At 55.1% G+C, this 11,519-nt stretch overlaps 1 protein-coding gene across 2 annotated transcripts; it reads right to left on the bottom strand.

Annotated features, from left to right (window-relative positions):
* Positions 1 to 451: 451 nt before the first annotated feature.
* Osgin1 (oxidative stress induced growth inhibitor 1) lies at positions 452 to 9,601 on the bottom strand. 2 transcript variants are annotated; one of them, XM_021169944.3, is made up of 6 exons: positions 9,432 to 9,601; positions 5,263 to 5,367; positions 4,178 to 4,314; positions 3,634 to 3,825; positions 3,441 to 3,532; positions 452 to 1,745 (listed from the first exon to the last, which is right to left on the bottom strand). In XM_021169944.3, the coding sequence occupies exons 2-6, from the start codon at positions 5,327 to 5,329 to the stop codon at positions 797 to 799; spliced, it is 1,437 nt and encodes a 478-aa protein (XP_021025603.1). In that variant the 5' UTR covers positions 5,330 to 5,367; positions 9,432 to 9,601; the 3' UTR covers positions 452 to 796. The 2 variants fall into 2 exon arrangements, with proteins under 2 accessions (XP_021025603.1, XP_021025604.1); XM_021169945.3 differs by lacking the exon at positions 9,432 to 9,601 and adding an exon at positions 8,969 to 9,370.
* Positions 9,602 to 11,519: the final 1,918 nt, after the last annotated feature.

The raw sequence follows: 11,519 nt of genomic DNA on the forward strand, positions 1-11,519 counted from the left end.
GACCCCCCGGTCCCCTCCCCCCTGTGGTACTGGTGTCCGGTGAGCCCCGAGCGCCCTCTGCCGGACGATTCTCCCCGAGTCCCTTCCTCCCCTCCTCCACCCGCGGGCGCTAGTTGCCCTGAAGGTAGAGCAAGACGCAGACTTGTGCAAGTGACTCAGACTCAAGACACCTGAATAGGGGTCCCGGGACTGGACACCAGCCTGCTCAAAGGCCCTGAGGCGGGAGGTGAGACTCAAATGGGCAGACCAGGGGACAGAGTGGACAGAGCTGCATCAGGCTTCTGGAAGCCTCATTCCTGACCCAGACTCCCTGGAGTCTAGCCCTGTGCCTATGGATGCTCCACTCTGGGGCCCTATGGCTTGTTCTCCTGGAGCTGCGGGCCTTACCCAGGGGCCCAGTGCACGGTCTATTTGCCTAGCCACTCCCCAAGCACAGACTCCTCAGGCACAGTGGAGGCACAGCTGGTTTTATTACAGATCTGATGGTGAAAGGTTGGGCCTGGGGTCCTCCAAGTTGGACACTCAGCTGGCCCTGTGACTCCAACACACACTGACAAGGGGGCCCCCTGGTCTATGGCTACTGCTCCCACTTGGGGCCTCATCTCGCCTGAGGGTAGGGCAGCCTGTGTTCCCCATGCCTCTGGGGCAGATAGTCCATCCACATGGCTCAAGTCTTCCCCTTCTGCTGGGGAGACTGGTTCCCGAATGGGAAATCTTTAGATGGACTCATGTCCCGCTGGGCTGTGGTAAGCCCTCTTCCTCTTCAGGGCCTGGGTGTCAGGGTGACAGGCTAATGTTAAGGTGGCTTCCTGGTCTCCTTCTTCAGCAGGGAGCTGGCAGCAGCCAGGGCCCCGCCCTGGACGAATCTCACAAAGTTGTCCCCAGCCAACGGCCCCAGGGCATACAGGCCCTCCTGGTGAGTGCTCTCATGGGTGAAGGGGTCCACATCAATGGGGTTCCTCTTGGGGCTCAGTGGCTGATCTGGGTCTATGACCAAGTCAGCACCTGCCCTGGGGAGGTAGGAGAGGTCGGGGTGGGAGCCAATGAGGACCAGCACCATGGAGACCCCAAAGAGCTGCTGGCCCCCCTGTGGGTCCTGGAACACTGCTTGGTGGTCCTCCTTGAAGAGCAGCGGCTGGTGCTCAGGGAGGCTGCGGTAGCCCTCATAGGGGCTGGGAGACAAGATGGACTGATCGCGCATCATCTGCTGCACTTTGTGGTACTCGGGGTATAACATCTTGGGCAGCTGGTTGAACACCAGGCCGGGGTCATGCACGGACCGGCGAAAAGCATGGATCACCTGGATGTTGTAGTGGCGGGCAAAGAGGACAGCATCGGCTGCAGATAGCCCCGCTCCCACAATCAGCACCGGGTCTGAGGCTGGGTTCACAGTGCCTGCCCGAAGGGCTGCCTCCAGGGCTGACAGGTCATGGTGGACAAAGGGCAGGGTCTCTCCTGGGATGCCTAGCGTGGCTGGGCTGTCAAAGGTGCCTGTGGCCAGGACCACATTATGGGCCCGCAGTGAGAAGGGCTGGTGGCCGTGGTCCTTGGTAGTCAAGTAGCCATTCACTTTGAAGAGGGGGCTGGATGCCTGGACCTCGGGACTGCCATGCTCGGACTTAGCCCACTCCACGGCAGTGACCACGGCACCAGACACAAAGTTGTGACTTAGGCCTTTTTTGATCACGTAGTCCCGGTAGTAGTGGGCGATGTCACCGGCTGTGGCTCTGCTGTTGCGGAGACCTCTAAAGAGAAGCAGACGTGGAGGGGCTGGGTGTCAGAGACAGGCATGGAAGTAGGCACTGGCCAGTGGTGACGGCATGCCCTGCTGAGGGGAGGCTTGGGTGTCTCCCGTGTAAAGCAGAACTAACAAGGGTACCATCCAAAGCCTGAAACTCCCTGTGCCTCAGTTTCCCTACGTGTGAGACAGGGTAGTGAGTGTATTGGCAACATCCCATGAGGGTCTTGGGAGATCATACAGTGTTGGGTACAAGCCAAGCACCTAGACTGGAACTTGACCATGGGGTGACATGTCTGGGCTGGCCACATCATTACCCCCAATGGGCCAATAGCAGTCTGAAAGCTGGTGACTACCTGCACTCGGGAGACTGAGGCAGGAGGATCACCAGTTTAAGGCCAGCCTCGAATGCTAAGACCCTGCGTCAAAAACTAAAAATAAACAAAACAACAACAACAAAAACTCAACAGATCTAAGTAAATGTTGTAATAGCTCACATCTATGAAGCTGACAATGAGGTTGAGAGTCTCTACAGCCAGAGCTAAGCACAGGGCTGTCTTGGAGGAGAGGGAGGGAGGAATGGAGGGAGTGGGCACTGGATAGCGGCCTCAGAACCTGCCCCCAAGTGACCTGTAGGTACTCCTCAGAGGCACTCAGGGCTCCCCTACCCTTTCCTGCATGGGTCACACCCTCACCCCGCCCCCACCCTTCCCTTCCCGCCAGGTGAGAACTGAACCCAGGGCCTTGCTCTTGCTTGGCAAGTGCTCTGCCACTAAGCTAAATCCCAAACCCTGCGAGCCACGTTCTGATTGAAGTGTGGACTTAAAAATACCCCCTCCCCCAGGGCCGGAGAGAAGAGCACTGACTGCTCTTCCAGAGGTCCTGAGTTCAAATCCCAGCAACCACGTGGTGGCCATCTATGATGGGATTGGATGCCCTCTTCTGGTATGTCTGAAGAGCGCGACAGTGTACTCACATACATAAAATAAATAAATAAATAAATCTTAAAAAAAAAAATTACCCCCATTGAAGCCCTTAGCAGGTCCTGGACCACACAGGAAAGGCACAGGGGGGCCTTGGGGGGCTTGCCGTTTTCACTGCCAGTTCTATTGTGTCTCCTCCCTCTACAGGGACACTGGCTGTAGGGCCCGTGACGCTTGTGGGGGAGCTGGCATCTCATAAGACTTCCTGTACCTTACTGTATGAGTTACCCTGTGCAGGCACACATGGCTAAGGGGCACTCAAAGGCCAGGATGCACGGAGGCCACCAGGAGCTATAGACTTTGTTTCTGTCTGTCATTTCACGCTTTTTTTTTTCTTTACCTTTTGTGCTAACTGTAACAGAGAGAGCTATCCTCAGAGGCTACCTGCAGGGTTGTTTAATATAATGGCACACTGAGAGGGGCAAGTGGCTGGCAGAGGATCACTGGGGTGGGGTACTTGCTGAGCTAGAGGCATGGCCCCTTTAGGAATACTACACAGCCCTGTAAAGGGCTGCCTACTGTGGTTTCATTGTAAGATACTTCTTATAGGTATTATGCAAAAAGGTCAAGTGCTGTGCATGTTCCTGTCACTACACAATCCTGACTCCCCCTCCTCATCTGCAGGGACAGAGCCAGAACCTAGAGAGGCCAGTTTTATCTGTTTATAGGGGAGTATAAACTCCTCTGCCTGCCCGCCCAGCCTCTCAGGGCCCCCTTACCTGCATTTCTTCCGCAGCCAGTCTTTGACCTGCAAGTCTGGGAGACTCATCCACTGGCCTTGGCTCAAGGTCACCATGGAGCCTTCAATGGACTGCAGAGAAAGGGGTTGTCAGGCCCTGCCAGGACAGCAGCACCCTGCCCCCCTTCCCAGGGTGTGGGGGAGAACAGGGGGTGCTCCAAGATGACACTCACATGCCAGGCGCCCCCGGGGAGGTTCCGTCCCAGGACAAGGTGGGGAACAGCGCGGTCCTTCTGCCGCTTCCAGGAGAGCACAGAGTCTATGCTGCCTCCAAAGTCTGTGTCAGGACGCAGGAGGGCATCAAAGAGCAGGGCCACAGGACTCTGGCTTCGGCCTTCGAGGCCTTCGGAAAGGTACTCTAGGTCCTGAAGACGGGGCACAGGTCAGTGGGATCCCCAGGGGATAGCAGAGTCCCACCTTGAGTCTGAGGGAAACTGGTCTCTATGCTGAGTATTTTTGAGGACTATCACTGTGGTCCCTCTGGGAGCCCGAGGGCCCCATGAATGTTATTGGTGGGAGTTGGTCACTGAGAAGCACGGGTCTAATGTGAGGTCAGACAGCTGATTGGCATCAGTGGGTCTGGGTAGACGGTCCCAGATGCTCTTTTCCTATTCTGTGGTTGGTTTTATGGACTCCTCTGCTCTGAGCTTGGGCTTCCAGGGACCCTTGGCCTTCCGCTAGGAGAATGCCCCTCCCAGGCTCAAGTGTCAGACCCACCTGGTCCAGGATGGAGACCCCCGGAGCCTCGGCCAGCTTTCTCTGCAGCAGGGGGTGCGGGTGGACGGCTCCTGGTTTCACGTAGGGGATGTGTCCAGAGAGCAGGTAGGACAGGCAGATACCGGAGGGGCCATTGCCTGCAGAGACAGGGAGGTCAGGGCCACTCAGCCTGGCTGGCTACCCCTTTATTCCATGAATCGTTCACTAAGCCCTTACTCTGTCACCTCTGTGACAGATGCCATGTGTAGTAATGACCAAGAAGCAGGCAAATGAACAGTGGCCAAAGGGCTTCTTGTGTGATGTCAGCCAAGGAACGGGTACTGGTATTTTCTCTTTGTGCTTGGGGAAATGGGCACAGAGAGGTTAAGTAAGCACCTCCCATCCACACAGCTGGCAAAAGGCTAAGCAGGGAGTCAGGCCCAGGGAGACAGAGTCTATAGCCATGCAAGCCTGACACTCGTGAGTGTGTGTGTGTGTGTGTGGGGGGGTAATGAAGCAGGAGGATCTCAAGTTCAAGGCCAGCCTGTGCAACACAGTGAGCCCCAAAGGATAAGCAAAAGGTAGGTGGGAGTGTAGCTCAGGGGCAGAGTGCTTGCCTAAGCCAGGAGGGCTGTGACAAAGTCTTGGAGGTGGCAGTCCATCATCAGGACCGGTAAGCAACCCGTCAGCAACCGGTAAGCCCTGAGGTGTTTGAATGGACCGAAGCTCCCCCTAGCTGGGACCAGAGCATCATCCACCTGACCTTCCCGGCTTATCGCTGTCCTGCTGCTTTTTTTTTTTAAAATGTTCGCCCGTGTGGGTCGACCTGATGCTTGTGCCCCCTTTCTCGACTTTGCAGAGCTGAGGACAGGAACCATGGCCCTATCTTTGTGTTCCCCACGTGGGCGTCTGGCACAGTTGTGGACACCGGGTGATGGTGCAGGTGCTCTTACGCATAGAGCCGGCCCCACGGTAAGCAAACGAGCTTCATTCATTTAAAGGCAACCGTCTAGAGGCCAGCCTTGGCCTTGCTAGCCTCAGACCTAGAGGTCCGCAGAGCATTCGTGTATCCCCCCCCGCCCTTGCTGGGGTGGGGTGACACTTACCGATGATGACTACTGGGAGGGGCTCTGAGCTGCTGGCCCCGAGGGAGTCGTGCCTCCAGGAGGTCATAGCTGGGGTGGGTGTTCAGCCTGGGGCTGGCAGCTGACCTGGAGAGCAGAACAAAGAGAATGCCCCTGTAGTCAGGTTGGGGGATGTCAGTCACACCTTCTCATCTCAGCTACATGGTGGAGTCAGGGCTGAGTGCAGGACCCCCTGCGGGCAGCCACAAGGAGCCTCCTATCTCCTACTATCCACCCACACTCTCTGCATCCAGCACTCCTATCCTTATCACATGGGGCACCTGAGAGCCAGGAGCCACCAACTCTTCGGAGCCTCATGCCATCCATCTCCCCCCCACCACCACCACCACTTCACCTTAAGGAGAGGACTCCCTGCCTAGTACAGGACGTAGGGGCAAAACAAGACTTCTTTGGTGACTGCAGGGCCACCACCCACTTCCTCGCTGGTGACATGGGGCTGGTTCCCAGACCTGAGCCTCAGTAAGCTGTGCAAGTAGGAGAATGTTCTAGAATACCTGCTGGGGTGAATTTACTGTCAGGAAGGCCCTGCCTGACCTCCTGCTCAGGGCGGGGTTGGACCTTGGACTTGGGGAGACTCTTGACAGCTGGATTTGGGGAAAATGCCAGCAAACCTGGGTTTTGGAGTTCATGCGCCCCCTGGTGGACACAATGCCTAATTGCTCAAAGCGCTGGCGCTGCATTCCCAGGCCAGCAGCAGGGCAGACTAGGGCAGCCTCCCGCCAGGGAACACAAGCAACTCTGGACTGTGACTGAGGAACGAGGGCTGGTGTCAGACTCCTCCTTGGGTGGTGGTGGTAGGGACACAAAAAAATGTTGGCCCTCGGAAGAACAAGGACAACGAGCTCCTCCATCCAGCATGTTCCTCCCACTCTGACCCTCGGAGGAAGCTGCTGGCAGGACTTTAACCCAAGGCTAACTGGTGTCTAAGACTTTGGGCTATCATGCGAGTCCCTGAGAACCTCAGGCTACCTAGTGGCAGCACACTGCTCTAAGAGGCCACACACATCTCCTCTTACAGAGGCGGCAGAATTCTGGGGGGTTGTATGTGAACTCTTTAGTTTGGAAAAGTGGGCAGCCAGTGACGCACCTTTATGTAAATGCTTCACGGGGCCAACAAAACACAGCTGGGGCACAAAATCCGGCATCTCCCACCAGGCAAGTCCAACCAGTCAGACCGGACAACTGACCTAGCACCTGGTGCTGGTATTCAGTGCTCCTCTGTGAGGGGCGAGCCTTACAAGGGGAGGAACAGTCTGCCAGTAGGATATGTCCCTGCACGTCATTATGGGCTCACAGCTGGGCTGGCCAAGAACCATCTGTCTAGCCTCAGCCTCAGCTGTGCTCAGCCATTAGGACAGCTTCGCAGACTTGTCAAGATGGCTCCCATATCCCTAGCACCCTCTGGGTCCTCCTCCTCCTCCCTGGGAAAGTGCAGGTGGCTCCTTGCTGTTATTGGAGACCATGTGGACTCCCTTACAAGGCCTAAGAGGACCCTGGGGTAACACACCTATGGCAGTAATTATAGAGCCGGCGCCAGGCTTTCCCAGGCGTCTGTCAAGCTGGTGTCCTGTAAGTTCCAACAGCCCCCCTCCCCCAGAGGTTTATGCTTATAATTTTTAATCTGGGTGGTTGAAAGAACTCTTTTGATCACTTCTGTGTTACAGATAGAGAAACAGAGGCTGGAGAGCTTTGCACAGACTTTTATAGTTTGCCATGAAGCCTGTCCCACCTCCAGACAGCTGCATTGGACTTGAACTGGGTCACCCTGCCCCAGGGGCTTCTCTGAGCCTCTGCAGGTGTAGAGGATGAGAAGCCTCTGCTGTGTGCCGCTGTCCCTTTCTGTCCTGCAGCAGATTCTGGCTCCAGTGTCCTGGAGGAGGGTCAGTTGCTCACTAACTAGAGGGTGTAGCTGTGCTCAGAGCCTTGGAAATTCAGCTGCGGTTCCTGGAGGGTGGTGTCCCCTCACCTGGTGTGCGCAGGGCACAGCAAAGGCCTGGGGTGTCTCCCCACTCCCACCATATTCATTACCCAGCAACAGCAGCAACACAGGTGAGGGTAGCATCCTGGCAAGGTGCTTTCCCGTGCCTTCTCTCTCTTAATTCTCACGACAATCCATGTCTCAGATGAAGAGACTGAGGCGGGGGTGGAGGGAGGGCGGATAAAGTCATGCCAGCTAAGTTTCAGAGTGGGCCCAGAACAGAACAGAAATTTGATCCCTGCAGGTATAACCCTACTAGACATTCCAGCACCCCTGAAAACAGCATGCCGGCCATTCCCAGAGACCTGAGCACCCCAGCATACAGCTCCTCACTGGTGGCAGCAGCAGGCCCTGTCCACGCAGGCCAGGCCCAAGGGGACACCCATGTTGCTTCCCAGGAAGTGGGATGGGCTAACACACTGAGAGGACTTTGCACTCTAAGTCCAGGTCCCTCTCGCAGCTGGCACAAGTGTCACCTAGAGCTGCTTGCTGGGTACCATACACATGAGGTCACCGCCAAGCCTGACCCCCCAGAAGTCACACGCCCCTAAGCTGTTCACCCTCACAACCACCCACAAGTACCTGCTACCAGTTTATAAGGCAAAACGGCTTCTTCCAACCTGCAGTTCCACCCACGGGCCTCAGTTTGTAGAGTTGGGGTAAGCTGCTTGTTCTGTTTGAGACAGGGTCTCATGTAGTCCAGGCTGGCTTGAAACTAGAATAAGCCTTGGCAGGCCTTGAACTCCTGACCCTCCTGCCTGCACCTCCCAATCGCTCAGATTACAAGAGAAAGCCACCACCTCCAGGCTAGAATAACCAGTTTTTAAAGTACTGGCATATTTCGGAGTCTCTCTGGTTGGGCAATGCTGACAGAAAAAAAAATTAACGTTCTTAAGTTTTGATTTAAGGGGCCAGGGAGATGACTCCGTGGGTAACATGCTTGCCTAACCGTGAGGAACTGAGTTCAGATTCTCCACACTCCTGTCAAAAGCAGATGTCTGTAATCCTAGGTCTGGAGAGACAGACACAGGGGGGCCCCTGGAGATCACCCGCCAGAGCTGAATGACAGGCTCCAGGTTCAGTCCAGGAGAGGGAAGCCTGCAGGGAAGTGGCCCGTCAGGTAACTTGTACAAGGGCAGTGACTTGTGGGCAGCACCCACATAAAGATGGAGAAAGCTGACTCCTGACGGGGGGTGGGGGTGGCTGTCTGATTTCTACACGTGTTCTTGTGCTCTCTCTAGCAATGATAATAATAATAATAGTGATAATAGAATGAAAAAGAAGGTGTGGACAGTGACTGAGGAAGACGCTAGACATCGACCTCTGACCCCACAGGTATGAGCACATAAAAAATGAGTTTCTCAGAAGTGGCGACAGTTGCTCTGGTGTAACACTGCAGACATTTCTAAGGTTATGAAATCGTCACGCTGGGGAGGGCTGGGAACCATATACCATTTGCCTCTAAGAATGCCACCCCCCCCAAGAGCTGGGGGTTTCTTATCCCCACTGCATGAATGAAACTGAGGTTGGGGAAAATGGAAGGGGAGGGGACATCTCGTCTAAGTCCTAAACAGCCTAGTTTGGGACCCTTTCCCCTCCACTCCCAAATAAAGCAACAGATAGCAGTGAAAGCTGCTAGTGACACAAAACCCTGGGGCAGGAGGAAGTGTGCAGTCAGCCAAGTGTTACCTGGCCTTAGTCACAGTGAACCCTCGTTCCAAGCGCCTGCTCCACCTGGGCCCAAGGGTGCCTGATGGCCCAACCTCCGCGGTCCACCACTTTCTCCACGGCACCATCCGTAAACCGAGTACCCAGGAACCCTCTGCTGTGCTTGTCTGAGCCTAGGACCCACGGGAGCACCTCGCCAGGCTGGAGACACAGTGGCCATTGGTGCCTCGAAGGAGCAAGGCTACCCACGCTCCTTCCTGCCGGAACAGCTATTTCAGAGTTAGGATTAGGCTGCTGAGCCAGGGGCCGCTGGGGGAGAGCGTCCCAGACACCTGACCGTGGCCATCGCTGGAGGCACAGGGAGGACTCCCGGAGTCCTCCTCAGGACCAGATAGAGTACAGCCCGGCTCTCCCGACCCCCGTCTGCCCACCCTTGCCCCCGTAGCTATTGTTTCCCACCCACAGCCTTGCCCGGACCGCTCACCTGATGGATGGTAGGTAGCTGGAGGGAGCTGGTGAGCCTGGGTTGTCAAGACACTCAGAGGAACTTGGTCACACGGTGAGAGACTTTGTCACGGTGCCCTGCTGCAAGAACAGGATGCCCATTAGCCCTGGGGATCCCAGAGGCTGTGCGAGGCCCAAGGCTAGCAGGGGTATTTCACAGCCGGGCAGGGAGGAGGCGGAGGCAGGGGCGGGACCAGGAAAATCACTTTCATAAGCGTGAGTCAGCAGGGGCCCCTGGGTGAATGAACTTGGCCCTGGCCAGTCTTAAAGGGCCCCTGCTGGCCAGTTCCTTCCTTCCCGGGTTCAGTCTGAAGGAGGAACTAGGGACTCTTAAGAGAGACCACTAGGTCTCTTCCTTACCAGTGAGACTCTACCGCTTCTGAGAAATAGCTGGCCAGCTGGCCTCTGAACTCCAGAAAGCTCTGCTCTTCCACTCACTTCCCACCCCAGCGTGTGGGGAGAGGGGACACTGGTGTGTGCAGAAAAAACCCTCAGTCACTGGTCAATCCTGACAACTCCCACTCAGCGACTTCCTGGTTGGAGACTCTGAACAAACCTCAGTTTCCCCATCTGAAAAGTGGGGTTGAGTTGGACTCCCTCGTGTGTGCGTGCATGCGCATGTGCGTGTGTGTCCGTCCTCCCTGGTTCTTATAGACTTCTCTTCCTGTAGGGGGTCATGCCAGTCTGCTGGCTGGTTCTTGTAGTCCGTGAACGGAAGCTGGGTCCTAGGGAGACATCCCTTGCTGCACACTGGGTCTGGAATAGCGCTTTTCCATATGGAGCCTTGGCTCAAGAGAAGGAAGTTGGGCAGTGGTTTAGGTTGGTGCACTCATCTTGGTGGCCATTGTTCCTGTCCTGATCAGCTGTCACTCTACTACCAGGACTAGAACTGGGGCCCTGGGGGTTGGGGGGAGTGTCAGGCTCTCACTCTAAGTACCCAAGAGACTACTCAGCGGTTAAGAGCACTGGCTGCTCTTCCAGAGACTCTGAGTTCAATTCTCAGCAACCACATGGTGGCTCACAACCATCTGTAATGGGATTTGATGCCCTCTTCTGGTGTGTCTGAAGACAGAACACTCATATATTTATATAAACAATTCTTTAAAAAAAAAAAAAGGAACTCATTAAACAAAGTGACACTTTGGTACAATTTTCTAAAGAAAAAAAATTAAGTAAAGAATACAAATTCCAGAAAAAGGAAACTTCAGAGTTAAAGAAAGACCTTGGGCCCACCTCGTGGAACATCCTTCGGCAGCAAGAGTCTTGGCTGCTAGCACAACATTTTGATTTAAAAAATATTTTGTTTTTCTTGGATTAAAAGAATGATTATTCAAAATACCGCATATAGGTTTTGGGGAATAGATCAGTAGAACCTGTGCCTAGCACTGCATGAGACCCCAGGTTGAAGGCCAAGTACCATTGTGCACTGATACGTATATGTTCAAACCCTGGGCTCGGGGCTGGGAGATGGCTCAGTGGAGAACACTTGCCCAACATGTTCAAAGCTCTGGCTTCAGTCCCCAGGACTACTAAACACACGGAACCCCTGAGCTCTAGTCTGTGCCAGCAGTCTTAATGGGAGAGTCTGTTCCCCAGGGAGTACCTAGTACACCATAAGCTGGCAGAGGGGCACATCCTGCAGGGGTGGGTGAAGAGGACACCATCCTGGGGTGGGTAGTTAGGAAGCAGAGTGGGCAAGGCTGGCTGCTGACCTGGGTTTAAGGGAAAGGTGGGGCACCTGCAGCCCACGGCTCCAGGATCCAGTCCTAGAAGCTACTGCTCCCCTGGGGGATCCTGGGCTGCAATTTTTGCTTAGGGCTTTGTGGTCAGAATCTTGGTTTAATGCTCTGGTGTCTCCTTAACATTCTTGGTCATTTCTTTTAAAACAAGGACCATGCATTCTGCATGCCCCTTTTGCACTAGGCTGGGCAGCTTTCCCTAGCTTGAATGGGAGCTGCCTTGGGTTTAGCTCTTCTGCTGAGACACTCCCTTTAGTGCTGAGGTACACTTAGAGGCTTAGTTTAAGCCCGGGCTCGGTAACAGAAACTTCAGAGATCCCTGCTACAGG

Source organism: Mus caroli, unplaced genomic scaffold (assembly GCF_978045245.1).
Source record: "Mus caroli unplaced genomic scaffold, Mus_caroli_1 scaffold_10, whole genome shotgun sequence".
Classification (NCBI taxonomy): Eukaryota; Metazoa; Chordata; class Mammalia; order Rodentia; family Muridae; genus Mus; species Mus caroli.